Source organism: Eurytemora carolleeae, unplaced genomic scaffold, assembly GCF_000591075.1.
Source record: "Eurytemora carolleeae unplaced genomic scaffold, Eaff_2.0 scaffold189, whole genome shotgun sequence".
Lineage (NCBI taxonomy): Eukaryota > Metazoa > Arthropoda > Copepoda > Calanoida > Temoridae > Eurytemora > Eurytemora carolleeae.
Genome location: NW_019396111.1, coordinates 13300 through 32201, shown reverse-complemented (window position 1 = coordinate 32201; position 18902 = coordinate 13300). Strand labels below are relative to the sequence as shown.

General features: G+C 34.2%; 2 protein-coding genes and 1 long non-coding RNA gene across 6 annotated transcripts; all 3 read left to right on the top strand.

Annotated features, from left to right (window-relative positions):
• Window positions 1–374: 374 nt before the first annotated feature.
• On the top strand, window positions 375–769 carry LOC111695226 (uncharacterized). Its single transcript, XR_002763815.1, has 2 exons — window positions 375–572; window positions 653–769. It is a non-coding gene; the product is annotated as an uncharacterized LOC111695226 (long non-coding RNA).
• A 5-nt stretch (window positions 770–774) lies between these two features.
• LOC111695220 (UNC93-like protein) lies at window positions 775–11802 on the top strand. Of its 3 annotated transcripts, none has more exons than XM_023464445.1 (10): window positions 775–1261; window positions 1691–1837; window positions 2137–2232; window positions 4392–4555; window positions 5126–5238; window positions 5513–5762; window positions 8258–8348; window positions 8819–9023; window positions 10295–10455; window positions 11272–11802. In XM_023464445.1, exons 1-10 carry the CDS (start codon window positions 1190–1192, stop codon window positions 11389–11391), a joined length of 1419 nt encoding a protein of 472 aa, XP_023320213.1. In that variant the 5' UTR covers window positions 775–1189; the 3' UTR covers window positions 11392–11802. The 3 variants fall into 3 exon arrangements, with proteins under 3 accessions (XP_023320213.1, XP_023320214.1, XP_023320215.1); XM_023464446.1 differs by lacking the exon at window positions 11272–11802 and adding an exon at window positions 10919–11244; XM_023464447.1 differs by lacking the exon at window positions 11272–11802 and adding an exon at window positions 10707–10878.
• Window positions 11803–13479: 1677 nt separating this feature from the next.
• Window positions 13480–17210, top strand: LOC111695222 (transcriptional regulator Kaiso). Of its 2 annotated transcripts, XM_023464448.1 has the most exons (5): window positions 13480–13568; window positions 13763–13812; window positions 15035–15234; window positions 15809–16668; window positions 16734–17210. In XM_023464448.1, exons 3-5 carry the CDS (start codon window positions 15079–15081, stop codon window positions 17059–17061), a joined length of 1344 nt encoding a protein of 447 aa, XP_023320216.1. In that variant the 5' UTR covers window positions 13480–13568; window positions 13763–13812; window positions 15035–15078; the 3' UTR covers window positions 17062–17210. The 2 variants fall into 2 exon arrangements, with proteins under 2 accessions (XP_023320216.1, XP_023320217.1); XM_023464449.1 differs by lacking the exons at window positions 13480–13568; window positions 13763–13812 and adding an exon at window positions 13858–14098.
• Window positions 17211–18902: the final 1692 nt, after the last annotated feature.

Here is an 18902-nt window from a genome sequence, read left to right as displayed (position 1 = left end):
AAAGTCCAATATAGAGGGACACAGAGTCCAATATAGAGGGACACAGAGTCCAATATAGAGGGACACAGAGTCCAATATAGAGGGACACATAGAGTCCAATATAGAGGGACACAGAGTCCAATATAGAGGGACACAGAGTCCCATAGAGTCCAATATAGAGAGACACAGAGTCCAATATAGAGGGACACAGAGTCCAATATAGAGGAACACGTAGAGTCCAATATAGAGGGACACATAGAGTCCAATATAGAGGGACACATAGAGTCCGATATAGAGGGACACATAGAGTCCAATATAGAGGGACATGTAGAGTTCAAAATAGAGGGACACGTAGAGTCCAATATAGAGGGACATGTAGAGTTCAATATAGAGGGACACATAGAGTCCAATATAGAGGTGTTTTGAAATTAGGCATTTGATCTATTCCCATTTTACTATATATAATATGTACAATTGCTGCGCGCACACACGTATGCATGCCTGGATCCTGAGTATAGCTTCAGTAAGGCTTAAACCAACCATGGACGCTGATGTAAACTTACTTGATTTCTTTCTTAATAGATGACATTCGTGTAAGTAATTATATGAAATCATTATAAAAATTGTTCTTATCAATGTTATATTGTTGCTATAATACTTCAATCTATTTCAGTTAAACATCCAAACTCTTCTACCAAGTTTAACATCATCTGAATAAAGAATTAAAGAAAACACAGTTTATATATGGAGAGTAGTTTGAAACCGGTCATTCCAAGGGAAATCAATACAAGAGGGACACGTAGAGTACAATATAAAGGGACACGTAGAGTCCAATATAGAGGGACACATAGAGTCCAATATAGAGGGACATGTAGAGTCCAATATAGAGGGGCATGTAGAATCCAATATTTCTAATTTCTTTATATAAAATATACTGTTATGAAAAGTTGAACACATTTTTAAGACTGGATCTACTTTGAAGTGTCGCAACGCCTCTTGGTCTTTGATTTTGTCTCACTAACTTTTTTATAGTTCTAGACATGTACATTTCAGTACTCTAAAGCATTTTTAGCTTTCGTTTTTAGAAAGAAATTGGCAAATTTCTCACTGTTTTTTTTTCATGAGAGCGTGGAACCCTCATTGTTTACATGATTATTGCTTCAAATATGCTTAAATAAAAATATTTTCAGGTTAGGAAACTCGATGAAAAATGAAAGGGGAAGATAATGACGGGTTTGAATTTTCAAACACTCAAGCAGTTACCAACAACAACACATCTCAAGTAAGAATTCTAAGTTGGGTGGCCGGGTTGACTGGTATAGGGAAAACTCCAGGGAAAGCTGGGTTCCCAAGCTAGTATATATATTATTGTATTATAAATCCTTTTATTATTATATTGCATTATTATCAATATTAAAAGTCCTTTCATTATTCATGAACCCCTGGACCGGTTTTGATTGTATATTAGTATATTATTAGTATATATATAAAAAGTAGTAATCTCTGTTTGTTTGTAAGTACGTTCATAACTCATGTACCCCAACTTTACCGATTTGCAAAATATTTCAATAGTGGAATTCGTTAGAACAACGGGAATGTTCTTAGCTTGTTTTTAAAAAAAAGTTCATTTGGTCGACTGGGTTCCAATTGCTAGCATTATAATAAAATATCATTATCAATCATTACTCTCTAAAATAATCATTTAATGAAGGAAGCTAAAACTCCTGAGCTGTCAGATTCTGAGAAGCGGAAAGCTAAGTTTCTGATTTACAAGAATGTTTTACTTATCTCCGCATCCTTCCTTCTTCTCTTCGTTGCATTCGAGTCTATGTCTAAACTTCAATCTTCTATAAACAAGGTATTATCTAACTATTTCTCTTCATCAATTTTTATCTTATTCATTTTTGAAAATTAACAATCTGCAATTCCACCAGCCCTGATTTTCTAACCCGTATATCTTTGCAACCCAATATCGTAGACCTTATACTTTTTTTAAGTATAAAATTGTGTTGGATCAAATAATCTAAGTTTGAAATATCAAAGGTCTATAGCATCAGGTTGCAAAGATCTAGGGATTAGAAAATCTGATTTAGTGTCATAGATTCAATTCCTTTTCGAAGATTTTTTTCAGAAAGATTGTATTTTTGTTTGCTGCAGGTGCAGAACCTTGGAACCTGGGCAAATGCTATGGTTTACGCCAGTCTTATATTCTCCTGTATGTTTCTTCCTTCAATTCTCATCAAGAAACTTGGGGTAACTTTTTAAACAAATTATTTGAAATTTTACTCGTTCTTCTTTATATTAATATCTTTAGTGGTCTGTAAAAAAAGTTAGAATGGACAAACTAGTGATAACAAGACCTGGAGAACTATTCAGAATTCATTAGACCTGGAGATCCATGCAGGATTCAGTAGACCTGGAGGAACATGCAGGATTCAGTTGACCTAGAGATCCAAGCAGGATTTAGTGTACCTGGAGTAACATGCAGGATTCAGTAGACCTGGATAACTATGAAGAATTCAGGAGACCTGGAGAACTATGCACGATTTAGAAGACCTGGAAAGTGGAGAACCATGCAGGATTCATTAGACCATGCGGGATTTAGTAGACCTGGAGAGCCAGGCAGGATTTATTAGACCTGGAGAACCATACAGGATTTAGTAGATCTGGAGAACCATACAGGATTTAGTAGATATGGAAAACCATGCAGGATATAGTAGATATGGAGAACCATGCAGGATATAGTAGATATGGAGAACCATGCAGGATTTATTAGACTTGGAGAACCATGCAGGATTCAGTAGACATGGAGATCCATGCAGAATTCAGTAGAATTGGAGAACCATGCAGGATTTATTAGATCTGGAGAACCATGCAGGATTTAGTAGATCTGGAGAAACAAGCAGGATTCAGTAGACCTGGAGAAAAATGCATGATTTACAATTGAACTATTGTTGCGGAAAACCTGGGAAAAATAAGAAAACAGCGAACTCGGAGACATACAACACAAAGAGAACTGTTGAACTATAGAGAAACAAAATCAGAAGACCTAGAGAACCAGAAGGTATAAAACCAGAACTCATGGAGAACAAGAAGACAAACAGACAATGGAGAGAGAAAACAGTGTGAGCAAGCGAAAATAATCGGCAGACAGTCCTACACATTAGGCGACAATAAAAAAGCAATAGATAAAACTATCCGGCCGTTAGATATATTCTATTTTATAAAAAAAAAGAGAGTAGCAAGTGTAGATACGTAATAACGAGACAGTTATTCTCACAGGGTCAAATATCGGGGACTACCCCTCCTCTGGTACTAGAAAAGGGCTCGGAGTAGACCCAACTTGAAATCCAGATGGGGACTTTCCCTCCTGGTACCAGAAAAGGACTCGGAGTAGAGCCAACCTGAAATCTACAAATCTAAAATTCCAACTTTAACATTTATTGCTGAGAAGACCTGTATTTTAATCTTATGATTAAACCTTTTACAAATGTTTCTTTTTGAGATTGCTTTTAATCTTCAAATCCAAATTGCACCAAAATCTTAATTCCGGTCAATACTTTAAAACTTGCAGTTTATATGGACATATTGAAAGAATTTATGAAGAAAAAAATTGTTTTTGTTTTAATTTGAATTGAAGTAGTTGTAGTATAATAACCGCCCCCCCCCCCTCCTTACAGGAAAAACTAGCCAGTTGTTATGCTGTAATCTTTGAAGAATTCTAAACATTTACATTACTAGGCTTTTAGGGCGCTTCGCGCCCATCTTCTATTTCAATTGTGAAAATGTTCTCTTTGAGTACATTGTAAAACAAAAACAAACAAAAAATTTCGTGGATTTTTTTAACAAAAATCAAATTTTGTTAGAGGCAAATTTTTGAAAATTTTATCATCCATAAACCTTCCCTGGGGTGACGCTAGGTCCCACAAATATTGGGCCCGATCGGTTCAGCCGTTCTGACGTTTATTGGATACAAATGGACAGATATACAGACAAACAAACAGACAGACAAGCAAAGTATATATATAGATGTTCCATGCCATGTAATCCCTATTGTACGGACTTTTAAGAACATTTAACTGATTATGTCATAATATAAACACTGCAATATAATACACAATCAAACCATTAGATGATAGAAGAAGGATAGATAGATAAAAGAACTAAACACTCGTCGCAAACTCTTATTTTCTAATCCCAATAGCTTTGCAATCTGATGGTGGAAACCTTTGATATTTCAAACTTTCATTATTTGAAATATGTAAGGTGTACGACATCAGGTCGTAAAATATTATATAAATGTAAATAATCTCTAACCTCCTTTCATGACGTCTTTTGTTTTCTTGTGATATCATACGCCATCTTATTTTATTTTATTTTACAATTAGAATCAATTTGTTGTTGTTGTTTAGGTAAAGTGGAGTTTGGTTGTATGTGTATTCTGTTACTCCTCTTATATAGCTGCACAGTTCTACCCGGAGTTCTATACTCTCATCCCAACTGCATTCGTCCTAGGTCTAGGAGCTGCTCCCATGTGGTCTGCTAAATGTACTTATCTAACTCAGACTGCAAACAGGTATTCTAAACATGCAATTTACAGTTACATTCTTCAGGTTTTAGCGTTAAACTTCTGTCGAGCTCATTTCAAAGAAATTAGTTTTTGAGCAGACATTTCTCCGTTTTGGTTTTGGTTAGGAAAACAAAAGAAATGATCAATCGCTACAAACTCTGGGTGCCTTATCTTTTCCTTATAACTTCGGTTCCTGCAGATGTCGTATACATCTTTGATAATTAAAACTATAAGTTTTGCTTGATTAAATAGGTAAAGTTAGAAATATGAAAGGTTTACACCATCAGGTTGTTCAGCTTCGTTGGTTGTTTAATACCTTTAAAATGATAATATTTAATACGGAATTGGTTTTTGCTTATAATACATTAACTATTTGTTTAAAGGAATTGAAGTTTGCCACAATCTAAAATTCTTAAATTCCTATTTCTTTGCAACCTGATGGTGTAAACCTTTGATATTTCAAACTTAAATGATTGAAATATCTAAGGTTTACGACATGCATTGGATTGCAAAGATAGATTAGAAAATCACAGTTTGTAACAAGAACTTAGTTCCTTTGTAAAAAAAAGTATTTAGATTAGCAGAGATAAACGAGGAGGAACCTGAACCCTATGTTGTGAAATTTTTTGGTATTTTCTTCTTCTTCTTCCAGTGCAATTCAATCATTGGAAATATTATCAGTACTGCAGGTATAATTTATATGCTTAGAAATTTATTATTATTTGGAAAATTTAAGATCAAATACACTTTTAGCAAAACTATTTGTTAAAAAATGTTAAATAAAAATGTCAAAAAAAATGTGAAAACTACAAATATCTTTATGATTTTTCGATATTTTATTATTGAAGTTTCAATTAAATAAACGAATTGCTTTTGAGAATGATTTGATGTATCAAGAGCAACTTGAATGCCCATATACGTACAACGCCTTTAAATACTTTAACTTTGAATTGTTTACTCTAGTTCTCTCGAATGACAGAAACAAGACTGTAAGTGTAAGTGAAGAAGATATGAAAAGCTGTGGAGCAGCATACTGTCCTGCCTCCCTGTCTTCTGCTCCACCTACCGTTAACATCACTGAGCTTGAACCTGAACCTGGAAACACTAACTTTGATACTAGCTTGAGCAGTATCTATACCCTAGCAGGGATATATCTGGCTTGTTCTGTAACAGCTGCTCTAATTATCGCTATATTTGTGGATCCTCTAACCAGGTGCGATGTATATATTGTATATTTCGAACCCTTGAAGGGACTGTAAAGGAAAAATTAAAGGGGGTATAGGATGAAACCTAAGAATCTCAGGCGTTGAACGATACATACAAGACATCTATCTGATGTTCCTGTCTCGTGAAATTAATATAAAACTGTGTCAAATTTATACGAAAATTCATATATATGGAATTTTGTATAAAAGTTGTAGTGTTAAGCAGATCATATTCAACAAATACGAAACCAATCTGAAAACGATTATATCCCACAGGAGCCTGAGAACAAAGAGAATAGAATATATATTAGAGGGGAATTTAGTGAATCTCTCGGTATGAATTTTTTCAGTCCCTTTCAGCCTGAAAGGGAGTTCAAAGTGTACAAATCATGTAAATGTTCACAAATTATATGCAGTAGAGTACATTAATACAGTATGTTCCCTAGACTATCCATTTCAATTTCGAATTTTTTAAACTGTTAAATAAACTTTATAATGAATTAGGTGAATAAAAAACATCATTTGATTTATAGTTATAACGGAAAATCATCGTTTGTAAAGTGAAAGGCATAGAGTCTATGTGAAATGAATCATGGTCAATTATGAAACCAGCCTATTTCATAATTTGGTTTTCTTTTAATATTAATTTTAGATTTTCTATAAAATGATGTTTCAGGGCCCAAAAGGTTATATAGCATAAATATGTGAAGTACACCTGCAGTATGGAAACAGTACAACAAAATGGCTATTTCACACTTTTTTCTAGTAAATTCCACTCTAATATATATTCTATTCTCTTTGCCTGAGAATCATAGGTTTGCCCCTATTATAATTTTTTAATTTTGATTTTGCATTTTGTAAAGATAAAATTATTACATATAGTTCGTATAGTCCGTATTACGTCATTAGAACTTTAGTCAATGACAGTGCAGTATCGTTGTCATGTGATACAGACGGAAATCACATGACCAGTATACTGCACTGCCATTGGCTGAAATTCTGGTGACGTAATACGGACTATACGGATGAAATGTAATAATATTATTGATTATATCTATTAAAAATGAAAAATAAAAATTAAATAATTGAAACAGGAGCAAACCTGAGATTCTCAGGTTTCTGTAGGTCATAGTTTTTTCAGATTGGTTTCGTATTTGCTGAATATGATCTGTTTAAACCTACAACTTTTATACAAAATTGCATATATATGAATTTTCGTATAAATTTTACACAGTTTTATATCAATTTCTCGAGACAGGAACATGTGTCATTATCATTCAACGCCTGAGATTCTCAGGTTTCATCCTATATCCCCTTTCATTTTTTTCCCTTTACAGTCCCTTTAAAGGGAGCGTCTGGCTAACATTGTAAATGAGCTGAAAATGCAGTATTGATTTTTTAGGATTCTTTTGAGATCTATGATATGTTTTTCCAGTTTATATTTCTTCAACAAAAATTCAATCTTTAAATACCTCAATTGTTCAATTTGGAGGGATGATTTTCAGAATCGTGTTTTTAAAATTTTTTTTGAATGTAACAAACTAAAAAAGTTGTGAATAGACAGGTTGAGAAAATAAAAATCCACTCTTATCATCGAAAATAAGTAATCTTATTCAGTAATTGGTTTCTGTCTGTAATGTCTCCTTTTTACAAACATTTTCTGTAGATTTTCTGGAACTTTTATTGACAAATTCATAGAATAAAAAATTCAATATAATGATGAAAAGAAATAATTGATTCTAACATTGATTTATTGAGAAATTTATATTGATAAATATGTTCCTAAACATCTAATAAGTTTATTGTCGAATTTTTGCTACAGTTTTCGTTGTTGTTATTGAATAATTTTTTTTAAAATTTTAAATCATCCCTCCAAAATTCTCGCCAGACACTCCCTTTAAAGGGAATGTTCAGGTTTTTGACTGGATGGAAACCATTGAAGTTGTAACTCCATCAGGTTGCAATGATAAAAGGGTTCAGGCAAGCTCCTAGTCGCAACCTTCAGGTACTTTATTTAAGTACTAGCTTTAGAAACCAGCATTGTCCAGGGTACTCATAGTTACTCTCGCCGTTTACCCGCGTTTGGACGTAAATTAGCTATTTTCCCTATAAAAGAGGACCTCAACTTAGAATCTTAAAACCAAGCTAAGAACATTCCTGTGCAGTTCTCATCCACGATCAAAATCGGTTTGGGGGTTCATGAGTTATGATCAGACATACAAACAGAGATTACAACTTTATATATATATATATATATATAGATAATAATAGTAAAGATTTCGGGTATTTTCTCCAGAAAACTTCTCAATCTAACGTTAAAAAGGAATTAAGTCTTTGCAACCTTTGATATTTGATCTAACGGAACTCGTAGTTTTAAATATAAATGGTCTACGAAATTGGGTTGCAAAGATATAGGGATTAGAAAATCAGAATTTGTGACAAAAACTCAATTCCTGTACTTAAATTTGACATGAAGTACGAACTTGACGTGAAGAATGTTTAGACATATGAGGAAACCCAAGCAGCTCCTGATGATACCTCTCACCTTCTGGTCTGGGATAGAGCAGGGATTCTTCGGAGCAGATTTCACAGCGGTAAACAGAACTATAAAAATAGAGCTCGACATTATTATGCAGATTGTCAGCTAAAGGGAGCTTCGCGCCCTACTTTTAACTTGCAATACTTTATATGCTTGACTTTTTGGTATAAATTTTAAAACAATACATCTTCTTTTTTATGGCGAATTTAAAATTTTTTTAAGTAAAACAATAATTTGGATAAACATTTTTGAACTTACCGCGGTCATAAGCTTTTCCTGAGCTTATGTAAGGTCCTGTCTCAAAATTTGAGTTAAATTGGTCTTTAGCTTTACGTTTATAAACAACAAAGCTCACAAAAAATCCCAAAACAAGCTAAATAAATATATTTTATTGGAATAAATAGAATCCAAACAGCAGAGCTAGAACAAAAATAGAGATGGTCAACTATAAGTTACTGCTTTTTTAACAAGGACAATTCTAACTTTAGAATGATGATATTAAATAGTGTTATCAAATATTTCTAGGGCTTTGTGACGTGTGCCTACGGAGTTCATATTATTGGCCGAGTTCTAATCTGTTACGGAGTATTTGATGCAATCTCCTCGGTTGGGTTTGGTTTTATCATCAAACTAACAGGACGCGTCCCTATCTTCATCCTGGGAGCTCTGATCAACATCTCTATTATTATAGTTATGTTTACCTGGACTCCTACTCCAGGATCTCAACCTGGTGAGTAATATAGTTCATTTAAAGCACATTCAGATCCAATCTTTTTCAGATTAGAACTTCTAAACCTTGATGATACATATAAACTAGGTGTTCTATCTTTTATGCATAAATACTTTTATGAAATTACCTTCCAACTTCCTTCCATGATATGTTTAATTCTTTAGCTGAACCAAATAGAACAAAATCATATAAACTTGAGCGGGTTCTTTTTTAAACGCTAGAATGTTTTCCTTCCGCTTTATTTTCAAAATTATGGAATTCGACTGAATTAGAGCTTAAAGAAACTAAATCTGCAAAACTGTTTAAAAGAAAAATCTTCAAAAACTATTTAGATAGTTATGCAAGTAAAGAAAATAACTGTTTTTCATGTGGATAAACTTAATCTTTGATATCTTCTTCACCCTGTAGTTAATAAACATGATTCTAATAATATATGTTACCCTCTGTTACAACCCTTCCACTGAGTACCCACCCTTTCCCTTATACTTTTTCACCCCCTCCTTACCTTATTCCTTATTTATCATCATCGTTTTGTTTAAAATGTACACTGTACAATGTACATCCATCTATTTATTTACAATACTTATTCGCTTATAATGGGCAAACCAATCAACAACCAACTCTGGTTAGGCGGGTCCAAACTTCATAGTAAATTGTGATTTTTATTTGTATTATCTTGTGCTTTGTAGTTGAATAAAAATATGAAAATATGAACCTGGAACAAACTTTCAGAAAATTTTGCTTATGTCGTAGGGGGAAGTCAAGCCGCATCCGTATAGTGTCCATCGTGCAATGACTCACAAACATATAGTCGCGACACTGCGCTTCCTAGCCGCACTCATAAATCTTCCGGCAAAATGTCTTTATTTTTAAACGCTTATTTCCTGTTTTAAAAAATATGTTGTGCATACCTAGCCCTACTGATGTTGATATCCTCAAAAAATGTTTTTGAAGGTAGAGAGAAATTCAATCTTCACCAGAAATGACGCAGATTTGCGTGCGATTTGATTTAACATTATCTAAAATAAGATTTATAGATAGATAGATAAAAAATTTTAAACCGAATTGTTCGCAAAATTGGGTTATTTCTGGTGAAGATTGAATTTCTCTCCCCCATCAAAAACATTTTTTGAGACATCTAATTTATAATTTATCAGACAATTCTTTAAATGGTGCCATTTTGAATCCGGCATTGCCATCTTTGCGTGAAGGGTCACTTAAAATCACGCAAACAGTCCCTTTAAAAAGAATTTATCTTTATATTTGTTCAGTTGTGTATGTGATAGCGGCATTCTGGGGAATTGCCGATGCAATCTGGCAAACCCAGATAAATGCTTTGTATGGAAATATATTCGCATCTGATGAAGAAGCAGCTTTCTCAAACTACAGACTCTGGGAGTCCCTTGGCTTTCTTGTTGCATTCGTTACACAGGTATACAGACTCCAGCCCACAGTTTAAGAGACGTCTTGAAGGTCGTCTTTGATCGTTGCTAGCTATCTAATGACAAAAATATACATACGAATGTCTTCTTTTATTATATAGATATCATATATTTTAGCCAATATCCATTTATTACCTTAATCATGTATCTAATGCCCATTTTTACTATAACCCTGTATCCTGTATCCATAAATATGGTTATGTATCCTAGGCGTGTGGTATGTATAGCCCAAAGATCCTAGGCGTGTGGTGTATTTAAAGCCCATAAACTGATCCTATATCCATGTATTTAATATGATTATGTATCCTTGGCATGTGGTGTATGTGTGGCACATAAACTGATCCTTTATCCATCTTATTTAATAGGATTATGTATCCTAGTCGTGTGGTCTATGTGTGGCACATAAACTGATCCTATGCTATCCATTGTATTTAATATGATTATGTATCCTAGGCGTGTGGTGTATGTGTGGCACATAAACTGATCCTGGCTATCCATTGTATTTAATATGATTATGTATCCTAGTCGTGTGGTCTATGTGTGGCACATAAACTAATCCTATATCCATTGTATTTGATATGATTATGTATCCTAGGCGTGTGGTGTATGTGTGGCACATAAACTAATCCTGACTATCCATTGTATTTAATAGGATTATGTATCCTAGGCGTGTGGTCTATGTGTGGCACATAAACTGATCCTATATCCATTGTATTTAATAGGATTATGTATCCTTGGCGTGTGGTGTATGTGTGGCACATAAACTAATTCTATACCCATGTATTTAATATGATTATGCATCCTAGGCGTGTGGTGTATGTGTGGCACATAAACTGATCCTGGCTATCTGTTCTCTATTAGTTGGTATCAGTGGATACCTCGTCGTAGAAGTTATAGAGAGGAGAAACAAGAGAAGAACTGATTAAGAAGGAGGAGATATGGAGAGAAGGAGGAGATAAGGAGAGAAGGAGGAGATATGGAGAGAAGGGGAACGAGAAAGGGTGATAACGAACAAAGTAGAGAAAGAAAAGAGAGAATGAGAGAACGAGAGAAAATGATAATTAATAGAATAAAAGGTAAAATGCAGAGAGAATGAAAAAAGAAGAAAGTAAGAAAAAAGGCGTACAAAAGATTTACAATTATATGAAAATATGAGAGAAGGAGAGAATGAAAATGGCGAAAAAGAGAAATGGTGCATGAGATTATGAGAAGGAGAGAAAAAAAGGAAACAGGAACAAGAGCGAAAAAAGAGAAGGAGTATACAAAGAAAAGAATAAGGATGGATTACTATAAACATTGATAATTAAAATGGATCTTTTAAAGAAAAAATAGACAAAAATAGAAAGGAACTAAGTTTTTGCCACAAACTCTGATTTTCTAATTCCTTTATAAATGCAACACAATGTCGTAGACCTTTGATATTTAAAACTATGAATTCTGTTAGATCAAAGTTTAAAATATCAAAGGTTTACAACGTCAGTTTGCAAAGATATAGGAATTAGGAAACTTGAGTTTATGAGAAAAACTCCATTTTCTGTTTCCAATCCCATAGCTTTTAGCGTATATCAACATTTTATCATACTGTAGTGAAGAAGATAAACGTTAAAAACACTTTGTAAGCTTTAAAATTTATATGCTGAATTTATTTCTAAAATTTTCCTAATAATTTGGTGATCAATGAAATTTTAAAACTGTGATTTGAAAAAAATAGTCATTTATGTAAATAGTGCTGCCATGTACATATACAATATACAATATACAATATAAATAATGTTAAAAGTACCTTATTTACTAGACTGTTAAAACCTTTTTATTAATAAAGATATCAATATTTTTGTATTTATTATTTTGAATTTTAAATCTTTCGTCAGGACGCCAACGCCTTTCTGTTGACGTTTTAAAATGAAAAGTTGACAACTATGTACAATATACGTTCATGTTACCAACAAGAACAATATATGTTCATGTTACCAACAAGAACAATATATGTTCATGTTACCAACAAGAACAATATATGTTCATGTTACCAACAAGAACAATATATGTTCATGTTACCAACAAGAACAATATATGTTCATGTTACCAACAAGAACAATATATGTTCATATTACCAACCAGAGCAATGTATGTTCATGTTACCAACAAGATCAATGTATGTTCATATTACCAACATTAGCAATGTATATGTTCATGTTACCAACAAGAGCAATGTATGTTCATGTTACCAACAAGAGCAATAAATGTTCATGTTACCAACAAGAGCAATGTATGTTCATGTTACCAACAAGAGCAATATATGTTAATGTTACCAACAAGAGCAATGTATGTTCATGTTGCCAACAAGAGCAATGTATGTAAACTCCAGTTCTTCTCCTTTCATCCTGTAAACTCCAGTTCTTCTCCTTTCAACAATTAAAATCCATTTTTTCTCCTTTCATCCTGTGAGCTCTAGTTAATTCTTCTCGTTTCAACCATTAAAATCCAGTTCTTCTCCTTTCATCCTGTAAACTCCAGTTAATTCTTCTCCTTTCAACCATTAAACTCCAGTTCTTCTCCTGTGTAACCTGTTAACCCCAGTTGTACTCCTTTCAACCTGTAAACTCTAGTTTTTTACCTTTCATCCCGTAAATTCCAGTTCTTCTCCTTTCATCGTATAAACTCCAGTTCTTCTCTCATCGTATAATTCTACTCATGATACAAAAACCTTTGCGTGTCGCATAAAAGATTGTACGCTTTCCTCTCTCGTATTTTTACAACCTTTTCCTGTTTGAGTGACAGTTGGTTTAATTTTATCTAAACTATCGAGCTCATGTAAGTTTTCAAACAAAAATACATTTATCATAGTTTCATCCCTTCTTCGGCCCCACTCTTATCTACCCCTCCAGGGGTGTATACGGGAAATGGAAATTTGGAAACCTATATTCCCAGTCCCTGCACAAACTCCTGTATACGCCCCTGAGCCCCCTCCTTATCTTTTTTCCAATCCTGTTTCTTCTCCAGACCCCCTTTAATTCCTTATCTGCTATCCTCACCCCAGGACTGGAGTGTGGCAGTTCCTTATCAATATCTGAAGCATGAGTGGTATTAATGGAGAATTCCTAAGGTATAATGGTTCGGAATGTAGGTTCGTTATTACTCTAACGTAAGAAAGCTCTGCTTTGCTTGGAGGAACTGGCGCAAAATCTCAAGTGTTTTAAAGCCCAAATGTTTTTTATTTAAAGAAATCATTTTAATGTTTTCGACAATTAGGCAACGAAAAGGCTGCTACACGTGTGGTTTTATCTCTAAATAATGCAGGTTGGTTGGGACAGGTTGAGTTCCTACATTCCAAGCAACAGGTTCTCTAGGTAGGAAATCCTAACGACTTCAGGCCGGCAGTTTAAACAGGACGCGGGAACCAGATATATGTATACCCTGATTACAGGCAACCCACCTGGGTTTAGTTCAGTGCTATAGTTTCTACCGGATACATTTATTAAACCCAACACAGTGAATCCGGGTTCGTTGTTTAACAAAACCAGGCTGGAAAATAGAAATATTTTAGGTTTCTTTTCTTCCTTCTTCTTAAACTTTAGCACTGTAATCTCTTCGCCAGAGACAGAATTCTAAGATTTTAGAAAACCAGCGAACCAGGTTAGGGGTAGAGAATAGGAGAGGAAGAACGAGAAAGGGTGGGGGCGGCGAGAAGGGTTAGAGATAAGGGGAGGAGGAAAGGGAAGAAGAGTCAAGGGTAGAGACAAAGTGTATGACGAAAAGACATTAAAAAAGGGAAGAGGGTTGAGAAGAAGAGAGAATATTGTATTGAATAGTGGTTTTCTAGTTTCAGATAATATTGTGTATTTGGATATTTGCATGACCATATACAGAGTTTCCCACAAAGGATGAGACTTAAATGACGACCTTTTAACATGAAGAACTGAAGGTTGAATATCGTTTCAAATCATGAACACAGACTTTAAATTGTAAACTTTTAGATTTGGCAAATAAGAAAAAAACAATTAACATCTGCAGAAAACCATAAATGTCAGGAAAAAGACAGAATAATTTCCCAACAGTCGTCTTTAACGTCTTCTTCTTTGTGAGTTGCTCTGTACACTGTACAGGGATCAGAATACAATTCATACTTATTTAAATTAGTAGAGCCAATTTTTTAGACGCAAGCTCGTAATATCTTATTCGTTTAAAAGACAGTAATTTTTTTAGTTAGAGGGTGATCTTTGTTTTTACTGTATCATAAAAATCAGAGTTAAATGAGTTGAAACAAAATAATCGATGACAGGCTTTTTAAAACTAAAAAATGAATTAGATTGTTTTTAAATTTAAAAAACTTTGACCTAAAAATTTGCTGATCTCTTTATTTTTGCAACCTGATGGCATTAACACTAGAAATCTTAAGCTTAGACTTTTTGATCTAACAGAATTTACAGTTTGAAATACAAAGGTGCGTGTACGACATTGAGTTGCAAAGATATATGTATGGATTAGTTCCTTTACAAAAACTAATAACCGTTTTAAAAATCTAAATTTTCAGAAATTCTGGCATTATATGTTAAAATACTATTTATCTAGGTATTGCTAAGAGTACTAAGGAAGAGTGTGGATAGATGTAAAGAATGTTGCTGCAGAGCAGTAATCAAGTAAACCTTCTAGTCTCCGGACTACAGGGTTTACTCTCCAGGGGGACTCTACTAGATTTAACCCTAGCTGCCGGGGGGAAAACTATCCGAGCTCATAGAGTTGTTCTAGCCTCAGCAAGCAAATACTTTGAGGTAAGGTTTCATTTGTAGATTTATCAATATTACAAGATTTCATTTGTAAATTTATCAATATTACAAGATTTTATTTGTAGATTTATCATTATTAAAGTTTTCATTTGTAGATTTATCAATATAAAAGTCTTCATTTGTAGATTTATCAATATTACAAGATTTCATTTGCAGATTTATCAATATTACAAGTTTTGTTTAACAATGATATTCCATGCTAGCTTAAGAATATTTGCCTGTGAACAAAGTCTCAACCTATTTAACTGAGTTCTAAATCGGTAAAGAGGTCCCTAAGTATTGATTGGACATACAAACAAATAAACATACAGAGATTACTACTTTATATATATATAAACTAGCTTGGGAACCCAGTTTTGCCTTGAACCAATGTTTTATTTATGAGAGACAAGATATTCAATTGAGACCTGTAAACCAAGCAAAGAACATGCCCGTGATTTTACGGAGTTCCTCAGTCAATCGGTTAAGGGGTTCATTAATTATGATCGGACATACAAACAAAGAAATATATTACTACTTTATTTATATAGACAGATATCAATATACAGTTTGTATTTAGGAATTGCTGAGTAACCATGAAGAACAACTTCCAGTTGTTTTCTTCAGAGACGTTTCCTTCCTGGAGATAGAATCTTTAGTTAAATATATATATACTGGAGAAGTCGAGGTTCCAGGATCCGCTCTTCAATCCTTCCTTGCCCTAGCTCATTCACTCGGAGTAACAGGATTCGCTGAACCTCTAGATAAAACTCCGACCAAGAGAAAACTGGAATGGGGTACGGAGACGAAAGAAAATCAAGCTGAACTACCAAAGAAAGATAAGAAACCTGAACCTAAGATATTCTCCCCACTATGTACTCCGTCCAAGAGTAGAAGTGAACCTGCATCTCTGCTTGAGACAGCTCTGCAGTGCAGCAGTACTAAAAAACGAAAATTACAAACACAAAGTTTAACAGATGATCTAGAGAACATTGATCCAAACCTTTTTAATCTTTCAAATATGTTTTTTGAAAAAAGACGACCTTCTGTAGGAAATCATGCTAAAAGAAATAATTGTGACAAAGAAAATTGTTTTCCTAATGGAGGAGTTTTAAACCCTACATCTAGTCCTGATCCTCTCAACTCAACTCAATCTAAATCGTCCCATCGAGTAGAGCGGAGTATATCCTATTTAACAAAACTAAAAGCGAGCCCCTTTAAGGATCAAACAAACCATGCTCCCTCCTCCTCCCTTCCTGCTCCACAATCCCCTAAAACCTCAAATACATCCTCACAATCAGGACACTCCTCAAATTTCAGTTTTGATTCTCATTTCCTGGATCCTGATGAGCTGGCAGCCAAGGGAGCAACCCTACTTCATCATCTGGCTGTCTGGATGATTCAACAGCGGAAGGATGGAAATCAACACTTTTATCAAGGGTAAGTATTTTTTTAATTTAATAGATATTTAAAAACTATAAAAATTTACTTGCAATTTTTTTCAGATCGGGAACTTATGTCGGAGATGATCTTCCCTCTCCGAACCTTGAGGACGGGACGGAGAAAAATGAAGCAACTCCTGCTACACGTCAGCAATCCGTCCACGCCTCGTCCTACTCAGCTGTTAGAAAAACAGGACGGAAATCCCTTCTAAGCGGATCAGAATGTGACAGACCGGATTCTGGGTTCGACTCTAAGGATGATCAAGAGGAGGAGCATCCGTTGAAAAGAGAAAGCTCCGAAGGTTCTCCTGAGCTGGGAGAGATGTCAAGACAAGCCATGGCGAGGCAACCAATCAAGAAGAAACGAGTCTTCCATCATAATATGATTTAAACCTAAACAATAATCCACTAATCATCTTTAATCTCTATATTATTTGATTTCTGTGATCAAGATTCTCTCAACTAACAATTTTAAAGTAATTAATATTTTAATCACTTAGCAATGCATTTGTAATAAAGTCTAGAATACAATAAAAATATAAAGTGTGTGGGGGGGGGGGAGTGGGAATTAATGAAAATAAAATTGATGATTAAATTAAAGCCAAAGCTAAAGGGGAAATTACTGTGTAACTTAGGGCGTAAAAGAGGGGGGAGAAGCGGCGTATGCCTCCATGGAAAGTCACGCCCCTCCCCCCTGGGATTTATAAAATCAGGTGTGCAGGTAGGTAAAAATGAGCTTGCCCCCATCAGGGGCGAACGAGGGGGGGGGGGGCACCCATTGCATTGGACTCACCCAAACTAAAAGATTAAGTAAAGAATTAAAATATATTCTGATTCACAACAATACCCTCCAAAGCTTTGTCTGATCAAGATTTGCATTAAATATCCATGTTTCCAATTTTGAAAACTGATTATTTTTAATTGTGGTTTCTCTACAAAAGTGACTCGCGAATTTCTTGCTTCAGAAACGATGGAGAAATGAAGGTTTCTTAAAGGTACATCGGACATGCCACTCCATAAATGGAGGGTCACTTGAAATTACGCAATTACGTATTCCATTTAAGTATAATTACATCGTATAAAAAATACTTTAAAATATCACTTTTGCCCTTAACTAAAAAAGTTTCATTAAAAAGCTTTAAATAATATTTATTTGATATCATAATTTTTAAAGCAATATGTATCAATCTTATGAAAATATACATATTTTTTTAGAAACGTTTCCATCTCTATTTTTCATCCCTTGAAACTTACACCACAGGATTAAGAGGTAGTGTCCGATGAGTCCACTTAAGAAAATTACCATAAATATTTACACTAGTAATATGGAAGTGCGTATATGATCGAATAGTTAAAAAGGTATCAATATTTTTTCAAAAAAGGGGTTTTGAAGGGGGGGGGCACAACAGTTTTTTTTGCGCACCCCCTCAGGAAATGCTCTCGTACGCCCCTGGCCCCATATGTGAAGGGGTGTATAAAATTCCATCCCCCTGGTGCAAATATTATAGTTTCTCAATAGCTTGTTATAATTGAAAGAAAACTACATATTGCAAAACAGGTCAGTAAAAATAATCTAAATCAAATTACGATGTGTAATTAATTGAAATTCTAGTATTTTAGTTTTGAGTCATTAATCTTCACGTTTTCTGAGGTTTTCAGGTTGAAAGAATTCTCGCCTGCGACGCCCCCTTAACTTATTACCCTTACTTTGAAAACTTGCCAAATTCCTAGTTAAGGATCTGATAACAAGCTATTTGCAGATTAGATGTAACAACAAAACACCATTTGCATTTTTTCGACCAGTGTGGAGGGGGGGTCCAACCCTAATGAAACATCCCCTCCTTAAAAAATTGCTAGTTTCGCCACTGAATTATAATTACCATAAAGTGTCGGACCAAGAATATTTTTTGAAATCCCGGCCGGTCATTTAACTCCCCCTTCCCCGTTAAGGTTTACGGATCAGTTAGGCACCGATTATAATTTGCTAATGATAAAAAGACTTGAACCATATGTTTTTTTTAATAAAAAGGACTTGAGTTATATATTTTTATTGATAAATAGGACTTGAGCAATATGTTTATAAGAATTGAAAGGTCTTGAGCTAAATATTTTTATCATAACAAGGACTTGAGCTATGTGTTTCTTGTAATATAAAGGACTTGAACCATATATTTAAAATAAAAAGGACTTGAGCAGTCTGTCTCTCATAATATAAAGGATTTGGGCTATAAG